General features: G+C 35.5%; 1 protein-coding gene across 1 annotated transcript in view; it reads left to right on the top strand.

Annotated features, from left to right (window-relative positions):
• Positions 1–26,717, top strand: part of ZNF407 (zinc finger protein 407) — a 481,203-nt gene that overhangs the window by 274,802 nt on the left and 179,684 nt on the right. Inside the window, exons 5-7 of the mRNA XM_011975887.1 lie at positions 4,799–4,965; positions 8,627–8,710; positions 17,704–17,824. Of these exons, the coding sequence (XP_011831277.1) occupies positions 4,799–4,965; positions 8,627–8,710; positions 17,704–17,824 (372 nt within the window). The remainder of the gene's footprint in view (positions 1–4,798; positions 4,966–8,626; positions 8,711–17,703; positions 17,825–26,717) is intronic.

The following is a 26,717-nucleotide window of genomic DNA, read 5'->3' as shown; positions in this document are numbered from 1 at the left end:
ATTGGTGACACTTGGAAACAACATAAAGATATACTGACCGGACGCGGTGGCTCACGCCTGTAATCCCGGCACTTTGGGAGGCTGAGACAGGCAGATCACGAGGTCAGGAGATGGAGACCATTGTGGCCAACATGGTGAAACCCTATCTCTACTAAAATACAAAAAAATAGCCAGGCATGGTGGTGCATGCCTCTAGTCCCAGCTACTTGGGAGGCTGAGGCAGGGGAATCACTGGAACCGGGAGGCAGAGGTTGCAGTGAGCTGAGATTGGGACACTGTACTCCAGCCTGGCAACAGAGTGAGATTTCGTCTCAAAAAAAAAAAAGAAAAGATATCCTAGTGACTCCTCTTACTGTTAAAAAATAAAGTAATAAACCACTTTTATTAAATTATTAAAATACCTGTATCTTTGTATATGTGAGATTATTAAAATACCTGTATCTTTATATATGTGAGATGTGTGCAGATTTTTCATTAAGTTTTTAATAGCAGAATTAATGCTTTGCCTAAAGGATATAAAAGAATTTAAATAACAATAATGTATTTTGAAAAAGATTAGTAAAAAAACACCTTTTTAGGATACTTACCATAGTAATATGGAAACATAAGGTTATAGATATAACTGAAATTATACATTATATATTTTGACATAACTTGTCTGATATTTAGACATTCAAAAATAGAAAAATGCTCTAACACAGAGTTTCTTTAAAGCCAAAATATCTATTAGGACAGTGCTATTAATCCTATAATCATAATTCAGTTCCCTGCTTATTCTTTAGATTAACTTTATTCATGACATCTAGCAACACCAGGTGAGAGTTTCTAGTCATTGTCATATAGCTGACAATGAGGATATTTAGTATTCTGTCTTCAAAATTTTTCAGTCTGAAGATGTGGATTTTCATTTTGGCTCCGTTATTATCAATCATATAATGAAAGAATTTCAGAGAAGAAATACTTTGGCATGTGCTGAGCACCCTGGCTTGCACCTCTGCTCCCTGATTTTAGCAGGTAGCTGAGCTAAGGCCAGAGTCAGCCCACATTTGGTAGGGTGCTAATGAAAAAACAACACACATAGTATTAAAGAAAGAAACCTCTCATAAATATTTCAAGAATACTAGAAAAAGTGCTTAGAATTTTAGGAACCCCTTATTTAATTTAGAAATCCTGCCAGGCGAGGTGGCTCAAGCCTGTAATCCCAACAGGAGGACTGCTTGTACCCAGGAGGTCCCGAGGCCGCAGTGAGCGATGATCATGCCACTGCCCTCCAGGCTAGGTGACAGGGTAAGACCCTGGCTCTTAAAAAAAACAAACAAACAAACAAAAAAAAAACCAAGGAATTCTTTTAAATTTATGCTAGAAGACTAACTCTTAATTGACTTCCATATCATAGCTACCTGCATGAGAAAGGGCCTTATTCCAAAAGTTTAGTGTAATAGACATCTCAGTCCCAGGAACTCTGTAATGAAAACACCTGCTGAGAGGACACTAAAGGTATTATGTAGAACATTTAATGTTTACCCATGTTGCTCTTGATAAGTCTGGATCCATTTTGATTTCTTTTGCTTGTGACTTTTTTTCCTTTTGAAACCTTTAAGATCTCTTTATATCTAAGAGAAACATCTAGTGAAGTCCAAGGAAAGGGAAGATAAGAAATTGCCCTTTTTCATTTCAATTCTGGTAGCACTGTTTGGCGTTTTGAACTTGTAGTAAGCATTGCAGAGTCGCTGTTACCTAAGAACTGCAAATGGTGTTGAAGCCCAGCTCTCTCTTCTGGGCTTCAATTTTCTGGGCTGCAAGAACAAGGGTGAACCATATACCATCATATTCTTATGCATGCTTGTGTTATATACCCTCTTAGATGGTAATCTTTACGTAATTACTAATTATTCATCTTTGTACATCCTTCACCTGACCTATAAAACAATCTTCACTAGCAAACTTTTGCAAAACAGACCTCTTTAATACACTGTAAATTCAGTTATGCAAGAAATCTCTCCGGGAAGTCCACCATGTGGCGATAGAAAAGCATTGAAAACATTGAATCAGCCTCGGGTAAGCCACAGGTCTTGGCCCTATCCCTGGTGCCTGGAGGGGCATCTCCGTGGGGGTGGCAGGCGAGGAGGAGTCACAGCCAGCGAGGCCTGTCAGCACCTTTGCCTCCTAGCCCTGGGACTGTGCATCTCCCGTCTCTGACACCCTCCCAGCTAGCTCTGCATTTCCAGTTGTCACCTATTTTTAAATGTCTAAATTAAATGCCACCTCTGGGAAGCCTTCTCTTATCTGTCTGCCCTGCTAATTGCTCTTCTTTTAAATGTGTAATGGCATTTAATTTTTTTTCTGGCATTAAGTTTATTTTTGTGAATGATTTTTCTCTTAGTAGCCTATAATTTCCTTGAAAGCCAAACCTGACTCCTCTCTTCCTTTGATTTCTCTGTGCTGTGTGGAACAGTGTGTTGGGGACAGTGGGTGTTCAGGTGTTTCTGCTGTCCAGCCAGAACACACACTGATGTCCCTCTTCTTGCAGGGTTCACCCGGCAAGACAGAGCCGTGTGCATTATTAGCTCAGGTTTCGCCCGGGAGGTTCCTCGTGATAGACTTCCTGTTGGTCCCCAGGAGGACCAGGATCCTTGGGTGATGGTAGAGGTCTTACTGAGTTGCTGTGTGAAGGCCAATATTTTAGAATATTTGAGACTCAGAATTTGTGTAGTTCCAGGAAACACCCCATTGTTAAGTACGTCTTGATCTTTATAAGGACAGTTCACATAGGTAATACCGGTTCTTTTTGAAGCACCAGAATGAACTTATTTATTTTCGTAAAGCAAATTGTAGAACACATGAGGTTTCCTGAAAGTCAAGTGGTAGTCTTAGTTCTTTGTTATCTGGCTTTTGTCATTTCACGACAGGCACAAGCTTTAGTTTAACATTTTTATTACATAGGAATAATAGAGTACATATATTGAGGTTTCATAGATGTAATTTTGTTAAATGTACATCACAGTAGATGTAAAAATGAGGGATTTATTTTGTCATTCATAAAGTTGTAATACAGTCTGGAGAAACTATTTGTTAAAAGATAGTATCTACTTAACCTCCTTATTTGTTTCTTGTAGGAGAAGGTTAGAGCCACAATAAATACATGAAGAAATAAGTAGATAGGGGAATTTATCTTGGAAATAAGATCCCTGTCATGGTTTTGAAATGTTAAATGCATGAAGACCCGTCAAAGAGATATACGGACATGATCTTTTTTTACAGTGCATTTCCAAGTATTTAGTTATATTTGTCATTCTCTAGTACTAGTAAGTAACGATCCAATGATATAGTAAATTCAAAGTTAGTCCATGTTAATGGGTGTAAATATAGTGTATCTCTTTACATATATTATATAAATAAATAAATTGGCAATTTTAATATTAATGAAGCATTTAACTTATATAGCAATTCTTAAATATTTAACTATTTTTATTTCTATTACACTTAAGAGCTACATTTTAAAAATATAACTATATAGAATAAAAGACAGATTTTTATAAAAGACAATTTTATAATTTGATTCATAGAAATCTGTGATATTCCAAGTGATGAATTTGTTAAGGTAATTCACATTTGCCTCAAAATAGGAAAGTTAATTATTTGGACCCTGGGATTCTTTATCAGCCATCATGGGGCAAAGGAAATTTGTAAAAGCATGGTTAAAGACTCTATGTGAAAGTACACACTCAACATCTCCTTATTCATATCATAATTTAAAGCACAGATAATATTAAACTCATAGTTCTGATTGCATTAAAATGCTAAAATTTATGATAGCCAACCCAAGTTGCCAGACGGTATCTTTTGTGGCATCGTGCTTGTCAACTCGCTATAATATTTTACTGTTGATTATTGAGTTTTACTTTGCTTTTGACTGTTCATTATTCTGAATTAACTGGACAGTGTTTTATTAGATACAGGGATTGTTTTAAACTCATATTGGAAACATAAAGTAAATGTTAGCAACTATTTCATGAATGCAATTGAACAGGGGCAGAAGATCAAACGGAGGAAGTATTCAAGGTTCTGCTGATGGTTCAGAGTTCCTTTATTATTAAAAAAAGGTATTATAAGGTCTTAAATGGTAAACCTGAAATATTGTATAAATACTAATTTGTTATTTTCAGTATTTTATTTCATAGTGGAAATAGTTAAGGTTTGTTTTTCTCAAAGACTGATTTTATAAAAATGCATAGTTATGATCTATTTTTATTCTTATCAAAGGAACCTTTTTATGTACCCACATGGTCACACAGAAGGACCCCTGGTTCAGGAAACACCTTTGGGGTTTGCCTTTTCTTCCCTGCAGCCTAGTGGTGCAGGGCCGCCGGGTGCGTGCAGCAGCGTCCCTGCTCCAGCCGTACTAGCCGCACACCAGCAGACAGCAGGGCTTGTCGGAGTGGTTGAGTATGGATAGCATTTCATTTAGCCTTTGCTCTGACAGCCCATGCCCTGGATAAGTGGTGTAGGCCTGTACAGGTGAAATCTATTCTCACTTTTGCCTCAGGGGTGACTGGACTGTAACAGAATTTTTCAAACCCGTTGGGCCCAACCGCAAAGCAGAGAATAAATGGCTGAAGTGCCAGGCCTCGACAGAAAAATCAATGCCTGGTTATACAGACATGACAGACCAGGCCTGCAGTGCTCCTCGCAGAGGCTGCATGCGCACCGCACCTCCGGGTTCGCACACGCACTGCCTGGGGCCCTCGGTGCTGGTGTGCGGGCCATATTTACACTGTTTTCTCTCTCCTTCATGCAGGAAATTTACATGCCACTTATGTGATAGAAGTTTCACAGAGAAGTGGGCCCTGAACAACCACATGAAACTCCACACGGGAGAAAAGCCGTTTAAATGTACCTGGCCCACGTGCCATTACTCATTCCTCACAGCCTCCGCCATGAAAGACCACTACAGGACGCACACAGGTGTGCCGCGCCGCCTTCCTGTCCCATGAGGCTGGGCAGAGGTAGACTGGGTGGACTGTGGGGACAGAGGCATTAATTATCCCATCTTCATAGTAATCAATGGAAATGATGTCCTGCTTTAAGATTGTGGTAATTGTATATTTATAGGTATAGTATCATTTCATTATTTTTCAGGGAGAAGGCAATTGTAAAGTGACATTTGTGCTTGCGTGTGAATGTGTTTACATAAAATAAGTTTATATTTAGAAGCTCATTTATGGTGGGTGTATGTATATGTATATATATTTGTATGTGTTTAACGCATCTTTTTAGAAGATCTTCATAGAAGGTCATATGGAGAGTTTAAGTTTTCAAAGAGAATTAGTCTTGTGTTTTGTTACTGATGTAAACGAATTTCCATAATATGTTTGACCATTAGTGAATCTTGGTTTCTTATGTACCATTTTAAGAAACTAGTATTTCTTCTGAGGAGGATACTATCAGATCCAAGAGTTTTTGATAATATATACAAATACTTTGATAATTGATACAAAGACACTAATCCACTTTTAGCTACTGTAATTTTTTTGGAAATTATTAAAAATGTTCAAATTCACGTACATTTCACATCAGAACATGTAACAGAGGGTGTGGAAGTCCCGTGAATTGACAGGCGAAGCAACACTGAGAGTGCATCTTTGATAGGGGTGGTCCCAGAACTCCCAGTTGGGCCCTTGTAAGTGTAAATCCCAGTAAGACCCTATTGTGATGTTTGTGATTTCTTTTTCATAGTCTAAGTCTAGTGGGCCCAAAACTTCCTCACAAGCTTATATTTGAGTCTCTCTCTCTCTAGCACTATGGCCACATTCCTGTGAGCTGTTTGATATTTTTTTGGTCTTCTTTCTCTTTACACCTCTCAGAATGTATTTTGTTTCAGGGAAGAAAAAATAATAAATTTTAATCAGCATTCCAAAATGTTCTTCTGATTGCCAAGAATTTTGTATTATTGTTAGAAATCATAGGTTAAAAGTTCTTCTCAAGCAGTTTGTGGGAAGCCCAGGCCTCCTTAGCTTCCTTGACAAGGGTGTTGACGATTTAAGGTCTCCAGCCTGCCCTGAGAGATCACTTATATCGAACAGCAGATGAAAAGCCAGTGCAGATGTAATTTATCGTCGGCGTTTCCTTCTAAAGAATAATTGTGGAGACTTGGCTGGATCAATAATATAGATTTTTGTTGTTAGGTCTTGTAGTCTGCACCATAATGAGAGATAGGGGACAGTGGCTGTTTTCTAATAGAAAATAAAGGATTAGTTTCCGTGTCTTTCTACATTTGAATGCAAAATGGCACACTTGAAACTAATTCAAGTTGTTACAAAAAGAAGTCTCCCATTATATCTCTGCTATCATATAAATAGGGCATGCTGAATGAACCCCCTCTAAATTCAGGAAATTTTACCTTTAGTTTTTTTCTTAAAATTTTTTTTCTCAAAAAACACTCCATTTGGCTGCTGATCAACCCTAACACCCCAACCCACTCCAAAAAAAAAAAAATGGCAAGTGAAAATTGAGTTTAGAATGAAAAACAAATCAAGCCACCTAGGCAAATATGATATCCATTGGAGACTAACATCCTGAATAAAATCGTACACATAAAAAAATCAAGGTCACTAATGTATTGAGAATCAAATCACATAGAAAATTAATAATTTTGTGTTTTTGTATGTATAAATCTTACGATAGGGAAGGGAATAAAAATATATAAAAATATATACAGCATATATGTAAATTGCAGCATCTATGCATGTAGAAAATATAAATCTTAAGAGGGATTTTCTATGCTTGTTCATGTTTTTATTTCACAAGATGCAGGCCACAAAGAAGTTCATAAATGACAGAAAGGAAGAATACTTGAATCCAGAAGTCCTAAGATTGCGCTTTCCTCATTAGAAATGTTGCTTATTGAATGATACGGCACTGACACTGCCACTAGCACACACCACCAGATGCGTGTGTGGTGCTGCACACACACTCCTCATACGCACAGCAGGCAGCACCCATGGACCTGCAATGAGGAATTGATTGGAGGGAACGATTTTGCCTCAACATAGAAAACTGTGTTAATATTAACGAGCAAATTGTCTTGTGGGATTAAAAAAAGTCTACTTTCAGTGTTATTTAATTGATAATACAGCTAGTTAGAAAGATTTATTTCAAATCGATTAAATAATTAAATGAGTGATTATAATTAAACTATTCTTTACAGCCCATCTACTCTATTCTTTCTATATTGAAATAATAATACCAAGGAATAAACTTAGCTGCAAAATAGGAAACTAAAGATAGCAAAAATAGTTAAATTCAGCCTTATTTTTAAAATGATAATAATGAACATTTTAACATACCCTTACGAAATTAGATTAAGCATAATTTGGTTAAAACTCTCTTGAAGTATATTTGTTCATTGAAAGTAGAAAAGCCAGTAATGTTCTTAAGTAAAGGGAAGACTCTTTTGATGACTGAAGTTATTCTCCCTATATGTGCTATTTATTAGAACCTTAAAAAGGCAATTATCATTTGCAAAGTGCTACCAGTTAAGTTTCTGTTATGATATACCACAGGGATTGGGAACAACACAGCCTGACTCTGGCCAAACTCTTGAAAGACTTGTTGCATTAAATGTCTAAATGAGTAAAGTAGGTAAAGATAGATACACATGATTTATTTTATTTCTGGAAAAGCATTTTATAATTTCACTGAATCTCTCTAAGGTTGGCATTTTTCTTCTGTTTTGCCTTTCTTTGTGAGTCTTATGGGATGATCTGCCTAGCTGGCCAGCACTTACTGCCTAAATATGCTGCAGTGGAAAGATAGATTGCATTTATAAACTGTAGGGCAAATGTTAGCTTGTGTAAAAGTGCTTAAAAAAATGAGCATTTGCACACATTTAACAAATACTAAGTCTGCCAAATCTGTCCCTAAGTGTTGCAAAGGTTTCCAATCCAGAGCTATCATTAAAGATGAATAGTATGAATTTTTGTACAATTTCTTTAGCAATCCCCAGACTTTCTTTTTTATGCCGTAAAAGCGAGAAACATAAACAGCATGGAATTGCTACTGGTACTAATATAGATTTTATTGTTACTTGGGATCTTCAGCATGTTCAAGGAAACCATTTAATTCATATTATTAAGAAGGAAGTGATTAAGGAAGACCCTAATAGAATCAGGTAGAACCAATTCAATATCCTTAAGTTGTTGGAAAATTCAATCTGTTTTCTTTAAGCAGAACCATATATACTGTATATTAACTATTCCAAGCAATCTTTACCCAGCTCAGAAAGGCCAGATGTATGGGAATTGTAAAAAATCAGGATATGCATAAAAACTGTTCAAGTGCATAAAGCAGCCCCATCTGGAAGACATCTACCAGAAATGAAGTTGTACAAAACCATTCCATTGATAATAAAGCTAATTTTTATGGGTCTGACAAGTATGTAATTATGTTCAGTGGTGCTTTTCAGATTTTATCACAGTCAATAAACCGCAGTGGTAATTTCATTCCCATTTGACATATTTACATGGAAACATTTGATTGGAGGAATTAGTAACCCTGAAAGCCTTGATAGATATGTTTTAATGATCTGTGACCTCCGCAGTCCCTCATCTGTTTATTGTTGCAACAGGCGAGAAGTCGTTTCTGTGTGACCTCTGCGGCTTTGCCGGCGGGACCCGCCACGCCCTCACCAAGCATCGCCGGCAGCACACAGGTCAGTTCCGCGTCTGCACTGGCCCCTTCTCTGCAGAAAGGATGGCAAGGCGGCAGACACCCCAACCTCAATTCTTGATGTCGTCAATTACTTTCCTTTTTAATTTTTGTAACATCTGTGCACTTGAAGGTCTACAGATAATTCTAGTCGAATAACATACGATTTTAAATCATCTGTTTTTATATATTTAAAATGTAGACATATTCCATATTTCAAGAAGCAGGTACCCTCAGTGAATTCATGTTAAGTAGAAGTAAAACAGCAGGTTGGCTTCCAGAGATACAGGAGACTATCTTCTCTGTCGGCAAATCTCTGCCTTAGGCCTCGTGGGTGGAAAATGGGGAGTCTTTGTCAGCCAGACTCCCTCTCAGTCATTCTCTCTACCCACCTAGTAGCTAATCACCCGCCTCCCTATTTCGATAGCTACATGTCTACCCCCTCCCTTCCTCTCTGTCTCTCTGCCTACCTCCCTGTCTCCCTCCCCACCCTCCTGTCTGTCAATCCATCTGTGATAGGATTTGAAGTCAATGCTGTTTCAATTGTTCTTGGTATTAAAAATAGAAGACATCAAAAAGCAACATAAGAGTTAATTATGGTCATTGTAGAGGACTTTTTTTTCTCCATTATGTACATTCTTGGTGATTTCATTGAAATAAAGTAGATTCCTTGATTAGGAACTGTATTAGTCCGTTTTCACACTGCTGATAAACACATACCCGAGACTGGGCAATTTACAAAAGAAAGCGGTTTATTGGACTTAATAGTTCCACTTGGCTGGGGAGACCTCACAATCATGGCGGAAGGTGAAAGGCACATCTTACATGGCGACAGACAAGAGAAGAGAGCTTGCACAGGGAAACTCCCCTTTTTAAAACCATCAGGTCTTGTCAGACTTATTCACTATCAGGAGAACAGCTTGAGGAAGACCTATTGCCATGATTCAGTTACCTCCCACCAGGTCTCTCCCACAACTTGGGAATTTAAGATGAGATTTGGGTGGCGACCCAGCCAAACCATATCAGGAACACTTAAGGATGAAAAGTGTTAAACATTTATCAAATTGTATTACCTACTTTATATAATCTAATGGGTCTTATGAGTAATTATTTTCATAATACTAATTTATGTGTGCCTAGGACAGTGCTGATTTATGGTAGTTTCTTGTAATTATTAATGGAACCACTTTTTACTCTAAAATGTGTCCTAGTTCATATGGTAAGTCACTTGATGACAAAATTGGTAACTAAATGTCCTACTTTTCTGTAGGTCTCATGAGAATGGTTGAGTTTGTCAGTCATACTCAAAATGGCATGAAATTAAAATACATAAAATGTGTGATTTATGGTACATTAATGATTCTTGATATGCTGTATTTAACAAGTTAGGTACAAGTAGCTTCATTGCCCATTGCAAGATCAATGCAAACTAATGCCAGCCATTCCTTTTAGATGTGTGAATATCATTCAGATTTTCAAAAGGGGTATGAATTATTGAGTTAATGGGAAATTCAATGTTTAGCATAATGTTGGAAACATAAACTAAACTTTGAAAACAAAGTCCATTTTAAGTTTATAGAAGCCACCTGTGCATGCATGATTTTAATCCACTGGCTTAAGGATTCAGCATAAGAGATAACAGGAGGGGCCCAGTTAGTGGCAATTTTTCTTGACCACTGTTGTGACGAAGTTGGAAATTGGAAATAGTTATGGTAACAGTATGCACTTGAGGGCTTTTTTATTCTTAATGTTTTCATTTTATCAGTGCTCAAATGGTTACTGTTTAAATGCCATCGAAGTTCACCTTGTCCCACCCGGTATGGCCCCAGGGAACAACAGACTGCTGTGCCACCTCTGCCAGTGGGCAGGTCAGTGCCCATCGCAGTGGAGACAGGAATGCTGTGATCACGGGCACTCCCAGTGATAGATCGATCAGGAAGCCTGCACTGAGCTGGCACAACTTTATATTTTATGTCAGGTCCAGAGGCTCCTTATTACTTTGCTATTAACTTTATACCATATAGGACAATGTCTCACAGACAGAGGTATCTGTCTTTTTGGCATTTATCTGCCTCTGTAGCACAAATCAAACATGATTCTTTAACACCAAAGTCAGTTCTTAAGACCGTTTGCTTCAACAAAACAGCTAAGCACAACTCAGTCTAGGCACTTAACTTTTATGCTGGATTTAAAATATTTAAGCAACACGCAACCTTTTTCGCCCAAGGCCAGACTTGTATGGTGCATTTGAAATCTATATTTCTCTGATGTATTCCTCTTTGACATGGTTTACCTTTTTACCACAGAGTACCCACGCAAATTATAATCAGCTTGGAAAGGGATAGGTATCAAAAGTGCTCCAAATGGTGTAAATAATTCCTCACCGCAATACAGACTGTCCAGGGAGCTGACACAAAACATCTTCCATTCTGAGATTTACTTTTATCACCTGTCAGGGACCCTTGATTCAAGGGCACAGGAGCAGATCCTCACGTGTGGTTGAACAGTCTTGGCCAGCTTAATAACCACCAGCCCGCCCAGAGGAATGCGAGTGTGTGTTTCCGTGAGACGCGGTCAGCCCATCTGACGGACAGTTGACACACAAAGGACACTGCACTATGACAACAGCCCTTCTGCTGTTCATCCTCTGGCTTTCCTTATCAATGGGGCCTGAGATGCAGTAGGTTTCTTAATGGTGATTTGAGCCAAGATTACTGCTTGTAACAGAAGGTGTGAAAAGCCACACAATTTAAACTGATAGGTACTGTTATGTAAGAGGGAAATAGGAGGAAAGGAAATTTCATCCTTTTCTGCTTTTTGGAAAAGCGCATGTGCAGGTAGCCCTGTTGACTTACAGATAACATTGTTTGAGAATAGTCAATATCTTACTTAGATTTTTGTGTCCTTTTGCCTTTGAAATGACAAAAGATTTTAAAGCAGCACTTTTACCAATATGCACCAAACCTGTTTGATCAGTCTGCCATCAGTTTTTCCTTAACAGGTATATATCTTTTCATATAATGTATGTCATCTTCAAACCATTAGCAAATATTTAGCAAACTTAAATTCTTATTTCAAATGTGTGATATTTTCTTTCAAACTTTACAATCTAGAAGTCAGGTCTATATTTTTGTCTACATATTGAGACTAACAAATACAAAACTCCTTCTATATTTCTGTAGTGTATTTTCCCGAAGAAATTACCTGTAAAAGAGAAGAAGAATTACCAAATTATGTATTAGAGTGATAGTATTGAACATGTATCTGATTGATGAGTTACAAATTAACTATTATATACAGATTTGAATAATCTGTGGTTGTATAAATTGACATGAACTTAAACTATCAAGAGCTCAGTTGTGTGAGCCTTGCTTAGCATAGGATTTTATGTACCATGATATTTTTGTAGCATTATATTTTTCCCTGTCATCCTGTATATAATTCAAACTCGCTTAATATTACACAGTGTAATCTATTGTATGGTCAAAGGAAATATGAAAAGACCATTTATAATTTGTTACAATATAATACTAGGTTAATGTGAACTATAGAGAATATATATGATATTATTCTTTAGAAGGATTGTTTTTAAATTTAAATTTTGTCACATAAAGATTTTCATGTAAGTTTAAATAAAATGAGCTACATTAAACAGAGTTTTTAAAGAGGTTATGTTAAACTACGAAACCAAGAAAATGAAGCTCAGAGGTCTTAGATGACCTTTAATTTATACCATTGACTTAGGCAGTGGAGTTCATGATGTCATCCTTTTACCCCACTTCAAATATCAGCAGAATCTATGAAAAAATGAATAGTTTGAGGACACCTACCAATACTATTACAGTAAACAAAAGAGCAGTGAGTTATAAGGCCAAAACATTTTATAAACACTTAGATTGAATGGAATAAGGAGACATCAGAATATATTAGGGAATTTGCATAATGAACAAAATCTTTTTTTGTTTTTGTTTTTGTTTTTTTCTTTTTGAGACGGAGTCTCGCCCTGTCACCCAGGCTGGAGTGCAGTGGCGCGATCTCAGCTCACTGCAAGCTCCGCCTCCCGGGTTCACGCCATTCTCCTGCCTCAGCCTCCAGAGTAGTTGGGACTGTAGGCGCCTGCCACCGTGCCCAGCTAATTTTGAACAAAATGTTTAAATTGCTTGACCACTTAGACTTATATTATTAAAAGTAGAAGATTTATACTACCTACCTAAGTCTTATTTATACAGCTACCGTAATCATAATTGTATTTTGGGGGTACAAAGATGGCACACAGACCAATAGAACAGAATAGCATCCAAAAATAGACCTGTGCATCTATTTGTCAATTGTTTTTAAATAAGGCACCATATTTAAAGATAAATTTAACAAATGATGTGTGAAACCCTAATGGTAGAAACGTCAGAACACTGCTGAGAGAAATTGAAGAACACCTGAACAGGGCGATGTACCAAGTTTATAGATCAGACAATTTATTATTATTAGGATTTCCATTTCATTCTCATCGATCAATCCAAATTCCATCAGGCTATTTTTCTTAGAGATGTTGACAAGCTGATATTAAAATTTATATGGAAATTCAAAGGCTTGAAATAAGTCACCAACATTGGGAAAGATAGGAGGATTTACACTTCTTGATGTCAAGACTTCTTATGAAGTTGCAGTAATGAAACTCTTCTGGTATTGGCATCAAGATAGTCAAATGTTTGTCAGTGGAAGACAATGGAGATTACAGAAATAGACCTATACTACATGGTGAATTGGTTTTTTTTTTTTACAAAGGAGCAAAGGCAATTTAGTTTTTTCAACGTTCTATGTTGGAGCAGTTGGCTATCTATGTGCAATGAAAATGAATTTTGACCCATACTTTGTACCGTATACAAAAATTAACTCAAAATGATCATAATCTAAATGTAAAACTTAAAACTATATAAATTCTAGAAGAAAACATAGGTGAAAATTATTTCTGACTTTGGATTAATGATTTCTTTGATATGACATCAGTAGCCTGATTTATAAAATAAAAAATAACCTGAAAAATTATGTTGATAAATTGAAAACTTTGCAAAGTAAAACTTCTCTTTAAAAGGCACTGTAAACAGACTTAAGATAAATGACAGAGAAAGTACATGTAAGTGACCAATTTTATAAATAATTTTTATCCAGAATATGTAAAGAACTTTCAAAACACAATCCTGAGAAAGCAAACAACCATTTAAAAATAAGTCAAAAAGTTGAAGCAGATACTTCCCCAGAGAATATAAAGGTATGGCAGGTGAGCACATGGAAAGATCCTTGACACCCTCGGAGGAATGCAGGTGTAAAGTGTTGACTACAACAAGTGTTGGCAGGGATTTGAAGTAAGTCATACATAGCTGGTAGGAATGTAAAATGTTCAGACCACTTTGTGAAACAGTGTGACAGTTTCTTACAAAACAAAATATATACCTACCGTATTATACACATATACCTATCATCCTCCAGGATTTACCCAAGGGATGAGGAAATATATGTTCATATAATGACTGCATGTGAAGGCTCAGAGAAGATTTATTTGTTGTAGTAGCCAAAAATGGAAACAACCCAAATGTCCTTCAGTAGACAAATGGATCAAACTTGGTACACCCGTATAATGGAATACTACTCTGCAATGAAAATAAATGAAGTATTTATACTCATAGTAGCATGGATGAGTCAGAAAATAATTATGCTGAGAGAAAGAGTCCAGACAGTAGAGAATTCATACCATAAGTATGTAGGTACATAAATTTCTAGGAAATGCTAACTAATATAATGGTGACAAAAAGCGTGGTGGCTTGACAAAGGGATGAACAGGGAACCGGGAAGTTAAAAGGAGTCCTTTTGGGGGTGATGGTTGTATTCATGATCTTGATTGTGGCAGGGTTTCATCAATAACAAAACTTACCAAATGGACGTTTTTGTGTGTCAATTATGCCTCATTGAAGCTGTTTAAAATGCTTTATACATTCGGCCTCATATGGGCAGTCTAGACAGATACAAGTCAAGTTAGTAAAATAATTTATAATATGTGGCATTTTATCTAGACCAGTGCTTCCTTTGTGTTTCTGTTTGTCATGTGTACTGCACTTTGACATTGGTGTGCATTAAATTACTATTTATTTGTTTAAATGAACAAAATCAAATCTTATAGATGCTATGTGTGGATGTTCATATGATTTCATGATACAGAATATACCTGTGTCAAATTTGAATAGCTTCAGCTATTTTTTATTCTTATGCAGTATGAATATCATATATTTTCCATCAAATTAAAGCAAAATCTGCCATCATCATAAAAGTAAATTTGTGTGTAAGTCATTTCAGTACAGTTGAGCTGTCTATAGCAATTTAAGTCATTTGACCAGAGGTTTAGAGACTGAGAACAAAGAGTTATTCAAGCAGACCTTGGGTGACCACTTGAATAGGGTACTATAGATGGGATTTATCTTAAAGACAAAAGGCTGAAAGAGACAAAAATCCCTTTCAATTCAGATTTTTACTCTGCTTGGTATATAGTCTTTAAAAAAAAAATAAGCCAAATATTTCCTGGTAGGATCTGTTAAGTGATATCTTTATGTCATATTCAGTAACTATGCAAAACCATGAATTATTTTATGTTTGCTAGCTGTTCATCTTTTTCCTGGTTATGAGCTCTTGATGAGAAGCATTTGTGTGCTGCTTTCATCTTTGGCAGAGACTTGTTGACAATTATCAGTGTTTAGGCAGTTCTGTCATCATAATGATAAAAGCCACTGGCTATTGAGAACTCTGTATTAAGTATAACTCTTTCCGTATTTTTTGTTGTCTTTAATCCTCACAATCACCCTGCGTGTTTGGTGGTATTATTCTCTTGATCTTGTTCAAAGGGTCTAACAGGTAGCAAGTGAAATATGGCAAAACTAGGATCAGAATTGAAGTCCATCTGGCTTCATCTAACTACTGTGCTGCAATAAGAGAGAAAATACCACCAAATGGGTTGTATATGGATTCAGTTAAATGTTACTACAATTATGTGTAAGCAGTATAAATAGACATAGAATGTAGGGCGAACTTCTAAACATTCTAATTTTCAGGACAGATATGGTTTTGTTGATAGCCGAACTGATAGAGAGTAATTTTAAAGTAAGATATTTTACTCCTCATTTTCTAAGTAAGTCGGTATACTCATACAGCAATCACAAAAACATGGAAAGTAAGAAATAACAAGTAGAGTTATTGAACATATGTAAAATTAATCCATCTTATATGTACAATTTGCCAGGAAAAATGTTGACAACAATAGTACTATAGATTTTTTTTTTTTTTTGAGAGTAGGGGAGTGAGGTTTTTTCTAAATCATTACTGTCTGATACAAATGTAATGTGATGTATACGTGTATAATATTGTTTCCTGGTAGCCGTATTTAAAAAAAAGAAAACGTAACAGGTGTAAACACTTTTACAACAGTTAATTTAACCAGATTCAAATTATTATAATTTCTACATCACATCAATGTAACATTATTAACAATATTTTTGTTATAATCTTTGTACTGCGATTTTGAAATTTGGTATTTTACAATTTAGAACATCTCAATTCAGAGGCTAAATTTTCATCTGAAATATATGGTCTATATTTAGATTTGATAAAAGTTACACTTCAAAAAGTAGATTCACATTCCCAAGCTGTTCCAACCATATTTAAACATTTTTTCAATAGCTCAGTCGAGTATCAGTTTTTACATTTAAATTTACATTAATTAAAATTAAATACCCTTGTTTTCAGTGCCTACCAGCCAGTGCAGCTAGTGGAATTAAAAGCTGATAAGACTTGATGATTCTTTGAATGTGTGTGGGATGGGGAGGAATGATTTAAAGGAGAGGGAGGTGTCAAATGAAGGAAGGAAATACTTTGTTGAAGATACCAGTATGCTATTTCACTATCTTCCTGTCCTTGGCAAGCCATGAACTTTTCATGGGTAGAACGGTTACATTTTATAAGCACGTTCACACACACACACATAGTCAAGCATCACATAACCTTTTGGTCAATGACAGACCACATACACAATGGTGGTCCCATGAGGTTATAACGCTGTCTTTTTACTGTACCTTTTCTGTGTTTAGATGTGTTTAGATACACAGATACTTATTGTTGTGTTACAGTTGCCTACAGTATTTAGTACAGTAGCATGCTGTACAGGTTTGTAGCCCAGGAGGAATAGGCTACACCATCTAGGTAGGTGTGTAGTAGGCTGTGCCATCTAGGTTTGTATAAGTGCATGCAGGATGTTCTCACTACAATGCAATCGCCTAATCATACGTTGCTTAGAACCTGTCCCTGCCATTAAGCGCTGCGTAGCTATGTCTGTCTGTCTATTTAACTATGTCTGTCTGTCTATTTATGTGTCTGTTATATCTACACAGGGTTGGTATATTTTAATGTGGTATTAAATATTCTAAATATTTCTTTGGGGCCTCTTTTTACTCAGCTTAATACAGTGGTATTTTTTGTTGCTTCTGACACTTTTTAAAGTGGTGCCTATTTATAGCTTGATTTTATTTATTTTTCTTCATATCTAATGTTAAGATTTTACTCAGTTTTAAATTATATATTCACAGTATATCTCTCTTATATGCCTATCCTTGGTTTTAACCTAAGATTTTTTTAATGGCTCTGATGTAACATGGTTTATTAAACCATTATAAATACAGTGCTGAACCATCCATAGAATTTAGATTCCTGTTTATGTAAAATGAACCTTAACCATATAATCTATACTTTGCTTACGTTCTAATATAGAAACAAAAATCAATGATATCTTCTAATTTTCTCACTCTGAGAATAAATATTCAAATGTCCTAAATGTGTGGAGTCCATTGAATCATATTCTTGGCATTTCATGGAAATAAGTGTTTTTTAAATTGTCAATGCCAGGTTTATTCCTTCATTTCCAGTTACTATGATTCATCTATAACATTTCTTGATATATTACAGGAGAAAAACCTTTCAAGTGCGATGAGTGTAACTTTGCCTCCACAACTCAGTCCCATTTGACTCGGCACAAACGTGTACACACTGGAGAGAAGCCCTACAGATGCCCCTGGTGTGACTACAGGTAATGACTCATCACTGAGCAGCCAGATCAGGTGGGCCGCCATGATGGATTGAAAGCCTGTTAAATCCCAATTAGAAGTATAGTTTTTCTAATCACCATGAATCCATATATTAGGTTGGGAGCTAATTACCTAATTTTAGTGACTTTTACAAATAAACTATATTTTAAAGTGGTTTTAGGTTCACAGTAAAGTGGAGAGGATGGTCCAGAAATGGGTCGTGTATCCCTTACCCCACACATGTAGAGCCTCTTCCGTTATCAACATTCCGCAGCAGGCGGTCCATGCGTTACAGCTGATGAACCTGCGTTGACATTCTTGTCACCCAGAGTCTATACTTTCAATTGGGATTCACTCTGGATGGTGAACATTCTGTGGGTTTCGACAAATTTATGACATGTCTCTGCTATTATAATATCATGCATAATTTAGTTACTGTTTAAAAAATATAACATTCTTTTCCATTTTCTGTAATCTTAACATTTAGATTTTATACTTTTATCTTACAACTGCTTTTCCACTGATTTTATTGCATTTCTCAAAGTAAGGAAACCATTTTAATTAATCAGTTATTCAACCCATTTATGATATCTTGTCTAGAGTGAAGCACTCATTTATGGCAATGAAGATGATACAAGAAATTTTCCTGCCTTTAAGGATATAGCATAAAAAGTGACTCAATATTTATAAGTAATTATAATACAGATTTGAATGGGAAAAGAGAGAGGCCAGGGGAGTACATAAAGAAGGATTATGTTGAACCCAGGTGAAGTTCTCACAGAGGAGACAGCATCTCAGCCATGGCATAAAAAATGGTAAAATTATTTCCAGGACCCAATCCACGTGTGTTCTGAAAGGATGAGGAGGGGTTGACACCTCGTAGCATGTTAGTGCTGAAGGCATCTTGGAGCTCATGGATGTTCAGTGCACTTACTTGCGTCCACAGTGGCTGAGTGATGTCTGCCAGGTCACAGAGTTACTTAGTGGCGGCAGCGAAGCCTTGGTGCAGAAGAGTATGAGATAGACTCAGGCAATGCTAATTCGTTCTCTCAAGTACTTGATAAGGTATGTGTAGAGAGGCATAGTGGAAGTCAGGTGGAGCATAGAGCTTGCAGCCAGGTCACATTGTGCCTGAAGCCTGCAAGAGTGAGATTGGACCCCATGTGGTGGTCTATGGGACCCCACATAGTTTGCAGGCAGCTGAATGACATCTGTCTTAAGAAGCCTCACCTCAATGATGAGAGCCTTCCTTCTCCTGGAGCGGAAGATCTCCATTGTGCTCAGCCCACATGATGACATGAAATTGAGGGTGTGTCTTTAAATGCAGCCCACTTTTGTTGACTATTATGTATGCTAAGCCTGAAACCTTTAAAAAGTTAGGTTTTTGTGTTCCTGTGGATCTAGCCTATGCATTTAGCAAATATATTGCCATAATTTCTATTATCAGCCACATTATTGCATTAAGTTTTATGTGAAAGGTCATCATATAGTACAGAGATATTACAGATATATTTCATTCATTAATTATTCATTCATTCAACATTTTATGAGTTCTGTCTTCGCTTAACACTGGATTGGTGTTTCTTGGAAATTTGGTAAAATGGTGATCTAATTAGAGGTAGACATAGAAATTCTATGGTGCTTATAATATGGGTTCTTTAAAAAACAAACATTATTAAATGTTCTTTTTCCTTATTAAAGAGATCATGTAGTAGTTGAAGTTCCTGTAAAACACAGAAAAGCAATTAGAAAATTATAAGAATTTCCTTTCATTTTCCCCCTTACCTCTTAGGATTCTACCCAGTCAGTTTTACTGTATGCATGAGGTTCTTACTGCTGTTGTCGGTGGGGAATTATTTTGTTTCAGTATATTTTTTTTTTATACTTAAAAAATTATAAATACCTTTCCATGTGAATAATTATTCTCCTACATAACTACTTTATAGTCTTCAAACTTTTATTTTTAAGCAGCAGGATTCTGATTTCAAACAAGATTATATATAAAATTCCACAAATAAAACAGAGAAAAGCGTTACCCACTTATAAGTAGATTTAATCATTAAAAATCTGTATTTACTTATTGTAACATTAAACATAGCACAAGACTGTTTTGACAAGCCACACATTTTTAAATAGAAGGAGTTGTTGATAACAATTGCCAGTTAGCCACAGCATCCAGTTTCTGTGTTTGGTACAAGCACAGCACAAGGGTGTCATGAGGAGTGCAAGCTGTGTGGAGAACCTGGGCTCAGCACTGCTTAGCTGTGGGGCCGTGGTCAAACTATTGAGTGAAATGCCACTTTCTCGTTTGTAAATTGTGGGTTCTTAGTGGACCAGCCTCGTAGGATTATGGTGAATATTAGGTGAGAAGCACTTTGAAGTCACTTAGCCAGAGTCTGGCAGGTCAGTCACTTGCTGAACGTTTGCCCTGGTTCTCACTGTCATCTCAGGTGAATGTTTTGTCATGGTTTCAGGTTTTCCCTCACCTTTCCATCTCAGGAGACTGCTCAACAAGTTAATGCAGGAGTGTCAATGTCCTGAAGGTCTTCAGTGTGTTACAATGTTGTTGTTAATACATGCCAGTATGCTTTTTCTAAAAAACAGTTTTTGAAGTAGTTAAAAATTTATTAAATCCAAAATCAATTGTTGGATAATTGCTGAGAATACTTAACAGTTTCAAAATGCCTAGTTTTTAAACTACTGTTTTGAAATGAAATTTTAATCTGCACATGGCCCCAAGTTACATTGATGCACAATAATGAATTTATTAAGGTTTTGGACACATAAGCCATTTTCGGGCTTTTACCCTGAAAATGCTTATGCCTAAATCTTTGTGCATGTTCCAGATTTTTTAAAATGCATTTCGAAAAGCGCGATTTAAGGCTTTTGATAGTATGGCTGGAAAGGTGGTGATTTTTTTTCTTCTGATCAGTACTGTGCTTTGGTAGATTCATTTATCCATACAAGTATTTTACAGTATTTCAGGTTTTCTTGGTTTGAAAATATATTACACTTTTTACTAAGGTTGAGATCATATTACTCATCCCTTATTCAGGTTATCTCCCTGAAATAACCTCGCTTCTGTTTAGGAGTGCATTTGAGCCAGCTGGATCCCATCCATGTTATACCTCTGTCAGGTACTACATTTAAAAGGATGGTGTTTTCTAAGTGTATTGTTACTGTTCTATAAATAAAAGACTTAAACGACATTGAAATCCAGTGATAGCTACCAAATTTCCCTTTGAAATGCTTAATGTGCATTATAAAAGAGTAATTTTTAACCTTTATTTAAAACTTTTGAATAATTGATTATTAATGAAAGTAAATGGTTTGAACACTTTCTGTTCCTGGGACAGCTTCACCATTCTGCGTACCTGTGAATAGGCTTTCTTTTACTAGTGAACAAAAGGCAAGTTCACCTTGACCAGGAGTATAAAAAATTCGCAAAAGTTTGAATACTTCTGAAGTGAGAGAATATGAATGAAATATGGTTAGAACAGGTATCTTTACTTTCTTGTTGATGAAAAAAAGATTTAAAAATGAACAGATAGTTAAGTTTCCAAATACTGTTTTTGTTGCATATAATAGGAACAGGATCCCGTATTTACCTCACATAAATGTATTCTTTCACAGCATAAATAAATTTGAATATGTTATATTTTCATAGATTTAATAAGTCTTTAAGATGATCACATATTTCCTAAGAAGAAAATTATTTAATTTATTTTCGTATTTATCTCACTGGTTTATTTTCATAATATTTTACTGCTCAAAATATGTAACTTCTACTTTTATGGTTTTATTTGTGTAATATCAATAGATAAAAATTATTCCTGTGGAGTATTCCTGTATTTGCCATTATTAACACTTAATTTACAGGCAGCTTACCATCATTAGAAACTGAAATATTATTTAAATTTCATTTGAAAATGTATTTCTCATTTTATAAGTTGAACGTTAGTGGAGAAATACTAGTAGTTATAATTATTCATGAAAAATACAAATATAGATTTGTTTACAAAAGAACTTTATAATTGGTCTTTTGAACCTGAGGCTATTTTTCAAGTTTGCATTATTAATTTAGGCAATGACATCTCATTCTATTTAAATGTAAACATGTACCCCCTTCATTAGCTTTTACTGCCTAAAATATCCAGAAGTCTAATCCATTACAAATCACTGTATTCAATCATTACTCCAAAACTTTTTTGCCATTTATTACTATTCATTATAATTTCAAAACACAAATTAGATTCATAGCACACTGGTCTAGAATATTATTTCTGTAGCAAATTCTTTAGATTTGTTTCTGCATTAAAATGAAAAAAAAATAACATTTTTCTGTGTTTTTATTTTTCTTTGTTACATATCACCTCTGTATTAATGAGAATGAAATAGAAAAAAATTTAATGTGTTATAGTAAGTAAACTTTGGAATAGCATAAAATTCCTACTTTCCGAACATAGGGTTTTTAAATATTGAACTACGTTCTGTTTCACTCATCACACTGGCTTCCACATCAGAGTGGATGTGTTTCACTTTAGTGGCCTCAGTTGGGATTTTGTTTATGTGAAACTTATCTTCCCATTGGCTTCCATTTCTTCTCTATGATTTATACGGGATATGTAATAAATGCATGTTAAACAGTAAAGCACTGATAAGTCATGAAAAGTAACATAGAAATACTACCTGTAGTATAAAAATATTAAGGGTAATGCTACATTGCACTTTAAATGATAATTTAGTAAATTGCAGAAAACTGAAATGTCAAGCCAGACTCTGATGGTTTTATCTTCTGCATATTGTGTCTCTATTATTGAAATTGGGATAGCATCAGTGCTCCTTAAGTCTAGTTTTGGCCAGAGTTTTCCTTAACTGTGTCACTTCCTTAGTACTTCTAACCTTACATACTCTTTTTAAATTTTTTTTAACTTTCTACATTTTTCTCTATTTTTCTTCTTTATTCATTACTTGACATCATAACCCTGAGTAGAAAGTCTGTGTCTCGTGGAGCAGAAGAACGGAATCTGCAGTCCCTGCCTCACACTGAAGATTTACCTCGTCATTTTGCTAAATTTGTTGGAAATACACTTCGGTTGTTTTCCCCCCTACTTATGGCTGATCTAGCTCTTAACCAGTGTTAATGACTTCTGCGAAATAGTTTTTGATCTCAAGAGGATTTTTTTTCTTTTTTGGGTGAGGGGAAGTCAAAAGATACTTGAAGTAACGTCATAACAGATAGTGATGCTCAACTAGGAATGTGCCTACATTTTGGAATAGTCTCCAGTATCTCTTTGATTTCATATCTAAACATTTTGTTGAGTATTTCTAATCAAATGTCTCAAGTTCTCACACGTGTGACTGACGCAGGGCAAATTTGCTGTTCTTTACCACCATTTGATATATGTATTGACATCCTTGAAAATTTTTGCCAAACATACTTTAAATTTAATAGAATTTTGTCTGAATTTTGCATATTGCTGGAAGTATTTTTAAGGAAGTTTTAAGATGCAATGACAAAAAAATTGTATTTATAATTTTCATTTCTCCTGAAAGTTGAGTTTAATGTTTTAAACATATATTTACCTAAAATATCTCAGTTATAAAACATGTTTTTCATGTCATAGATAATAGTATACATTTCTATACAATTTCTTGTATAAACACTTTATGTTGATAATGCGTAGCTAAGTAATAAGGCAAGCCTTCTTAGGTATTGTGGCATTAAGAATTCAGTATACAATGGGATTCATTGTTCTGTTCTGCCACTTGTTTCAGCAGCATCCTGAGTTAGGGCGACTCACTCCACAGGGAATAATTTTCTTCTTTTGGATAATCTCTTCAGAGACTTCCCGTTTTCCTTTTGCTTCCTGTGCAGGCTCACAGGCTGTACCAGAAGAAGCAGTGGATAGAACCAGTGTAGTTTTGCCCCTGAGTAAAGACAATGAGAAAAAATAGATCTTTATCTCTGTAGCAGTATATTTACCGAGAGAAGTGAAATTATATATACCAAAATGAACAGTACACAATTTTCCAAAGAATCGGAGGTTGCATTTATTTCTTTTGGGTAAATTTGAAGTTCTTAAAGAATAAAGGGATCCCATAAAAATAATCAAAATGAAAATGTCTAGAATTAATATTAGATATACTTGAGATTTGAAGTAGTTTGATCAATGCCGCAAACCTGGTTTGATCAGAACAGACTGTAAATCAAAACTATTTTTGTCATTTAAAGTACCCGTCAACACGTTTTCATTATGTCATTTATCTCAAGTCTATATATCTTTATATTTTACTCTATTGTAACTGCCAATCTAGTTGATGGAATAAAAATACAAATGTCCCAGGTTGAAAGATTACTTTGAAAGCCTAAAATTCCACTTCCTTTCCAAACTTTCCTTAGACTAATAACGATTCCAAGGCCTTCTTCAAATTGCGATGAATTTCTGGAAGACAAATGTGTCCACTGAACTATCTGTGCAGTGCTTGTTCCTGGTCGCATCACCCCTTCCTGCTCCTCACCTGCACACAGTTCAGCCAGCCACAGGTAGATGTCAGTGTGGTGGCTGGTTTGCGAAGCTGTTTGGCCCTGGCAAGCATAAAGATTGCTTTGAAAGGTTCTCCTAGCTTGTGTCGTGATGACACTTGATGCCGGTGTACTATCTTTCACTCGGAGTAGAAGCTCCTGGCAAGTTTAGGTGGGATTTTTTTGAGGGGTTCACCAACACAATAAAATGAATGTCGTCTTAATTGTATCATCTGTTCAGACATTCTGTGGTGAAGTGTGAAAGTTGTACCATGTATTAATCTATTCTCCTGTTTTCAGACAGTTCTTTGCAGCAGAACTTGAGTTCTTCCTGAATGAAATATTTCCTGTTTTTCTTTGCCCATTTCATTGGTGAATTTTATCTCATCAGTTCTAATTTTTTATTTGGTTTTGTATTTTCTGTAATGTTTTTTATCTAGTGTTACTTTCATATTCAGCTTGCTTTATTCATGATTTTCTTTCTTGCCCTCTAACACACAAGTACATAGGCTTTTTAAAATTTTTGTTTCGGCCTAGGAGGCTCTGTGCTGATATAGCACAAGCATTTACACTAGGCCTTTAGTTAATATTGTTACATTTTAATCTCAAAAAAAAAAACCCAAGAAAACCTCATTTAAGTAAAAGATCTTACAAACTTGAAAACAAATAGATTCCACAGCATTAAAAATTATACATTGGTTCACATGTCTTTAAAAGAAAAAGAATCAGAGATCCTACTTTTTGTTTATCAGTTATAAATAAGTTGCTTTGTTTGTTGATGTAGCTTAAATAGGCGTTGAGATCACAGATTAATTAGAAGAGTCATTTTGAACACAAAGTGACCATACATTCCCTCTGCTATCTCTTTAAGTAGAATCCAGATAAACATGTTTATTAAACCTGCTGTTGTTGAATCCCAAATCCAGTCATTATAAAAGGACCAAAGCTATCTTTGGGGATGGTCTTTCTACAAGGAATTACTATGGACAGTCCCTTGGGTAGTAGTTAGATATATCTGTATATATTGTGGAAGAAAGAAAGGCCTTAGAGATGAAAAAAAATAGAAAATTTTTTGGGCAATAGTCTCTTGCATAATAAGTTATTCCTTAGACACTAGAGCTATTATCACACAACAAAACACTTTACTATGTAACTATCTGTGTCTTCTAGCAATAGAAGCTCTTACAGTGTAGCTTATTAGGAAAACTCTAATCTCCAGGAGGAGCTGACAGAAGTCAGAATATCACCTATGCGTCCCTACAGTGTGGAGTGGATGAAGCCTCAGATGTGGATCTGAGAGAAAATAACACAATTTTTGCAAGTACTAATAGTAGAAAATAACACAACAGAATAACTTTGGAGTACATAAAAGTTTGACCAGTTTTCACTAATTCGGTCAGAATGCTAAGATACTAGTTATTTCATTTTATTTTCAGCTTCTTTGTTTCCACGTATTCTGAAATATTGCCTGCCTGGAGCCTGTAGAAAAAATGTGAAGGAAAGACAGAAAGACAAACTTGGAACATTTGGAAAATGGTGATGCCGTCGGTTTTATGAAGCAGAGGAAGTCAGAGCAGCTTATGTATCAGCGTATCTGACTCATTGCGCTCCCTTTAGGCATAAGACGCTGCCTTCTGTGTGGTAGCATTTACTGTGTATATTTTGGCTTGTCCTTAAGAATTTCTTCAAGACAATATTATATTTTTTATAAATTTTACATCTTTATCTTCTTAATTAGGGAATGTAACACAAATTTTTTGTTGGATTTTTTTCCTATTCATATTACTAAACTATATTTATGAGAAGTTCTAGAAAAAGAACTACTTCTGAGGTTTTGTTTTGTTTTGGTAAGACAATGTTACGCTGTTGCTAACTGCAGAACTGCAAGTGAACAATAATTCAAATAAACTAGAATTTGTTATTTAATGACATAATATGTAACCTGATACTTTTCTCTATGGAGAATTTTAACCTAATTTGATCTTCCATCTTACTCTTTAAACTTTAGTCTCTTATTTTTAATTATTTTGGTCTGAATCTTTCTAAACAAACTAGCCCTCATTTTGTATCTTTAATATTAGCTAGGGCACCATTTGGAGATCTCTGTGTAGGTCTTGAGTATATGTTGATTAATTTGACATGGTATTTTCTTTCAATACATTTTGTTTCTTCATCTTAAATTACAACTTTTAACACATACATGAAATGTCATAAAACAAGAATTTTTCCATTGAGAGAATACATAAATTTCAAATTTTGTGCTTAAATATGGAAATTAATATTTTGGATTGCATTATTTGGGGGAAAAGTGGTTGACATTTGAATTTCATAAATTTGTTCCAGTCTAAAAACCTCAGATATCTTCGTGT

The sequence above is a fragment of the Mandrillus leucophaeus genome, unplaced genomic scaffold (genome assembly GCF_000951045.1).
Source record: "Mandrillus leucophaeus isolate KB7577 unplaced genomic scaffold, Mleu.le_1.0 Scaffold16, whole genome shotgun sequence".
Classification (NCBI taxonomy): domain Eukaryota; kingdom Metazoa; phylum Chordata; class Mammalia; order Primates; family Cercopithecidae; genus Mandrillus; species Mandrillus leucophaeus.
Note: the sequence above shows the minus strand (reverse complement) of the source record. Positions and strands in the feature narration are given on the sequence as shown.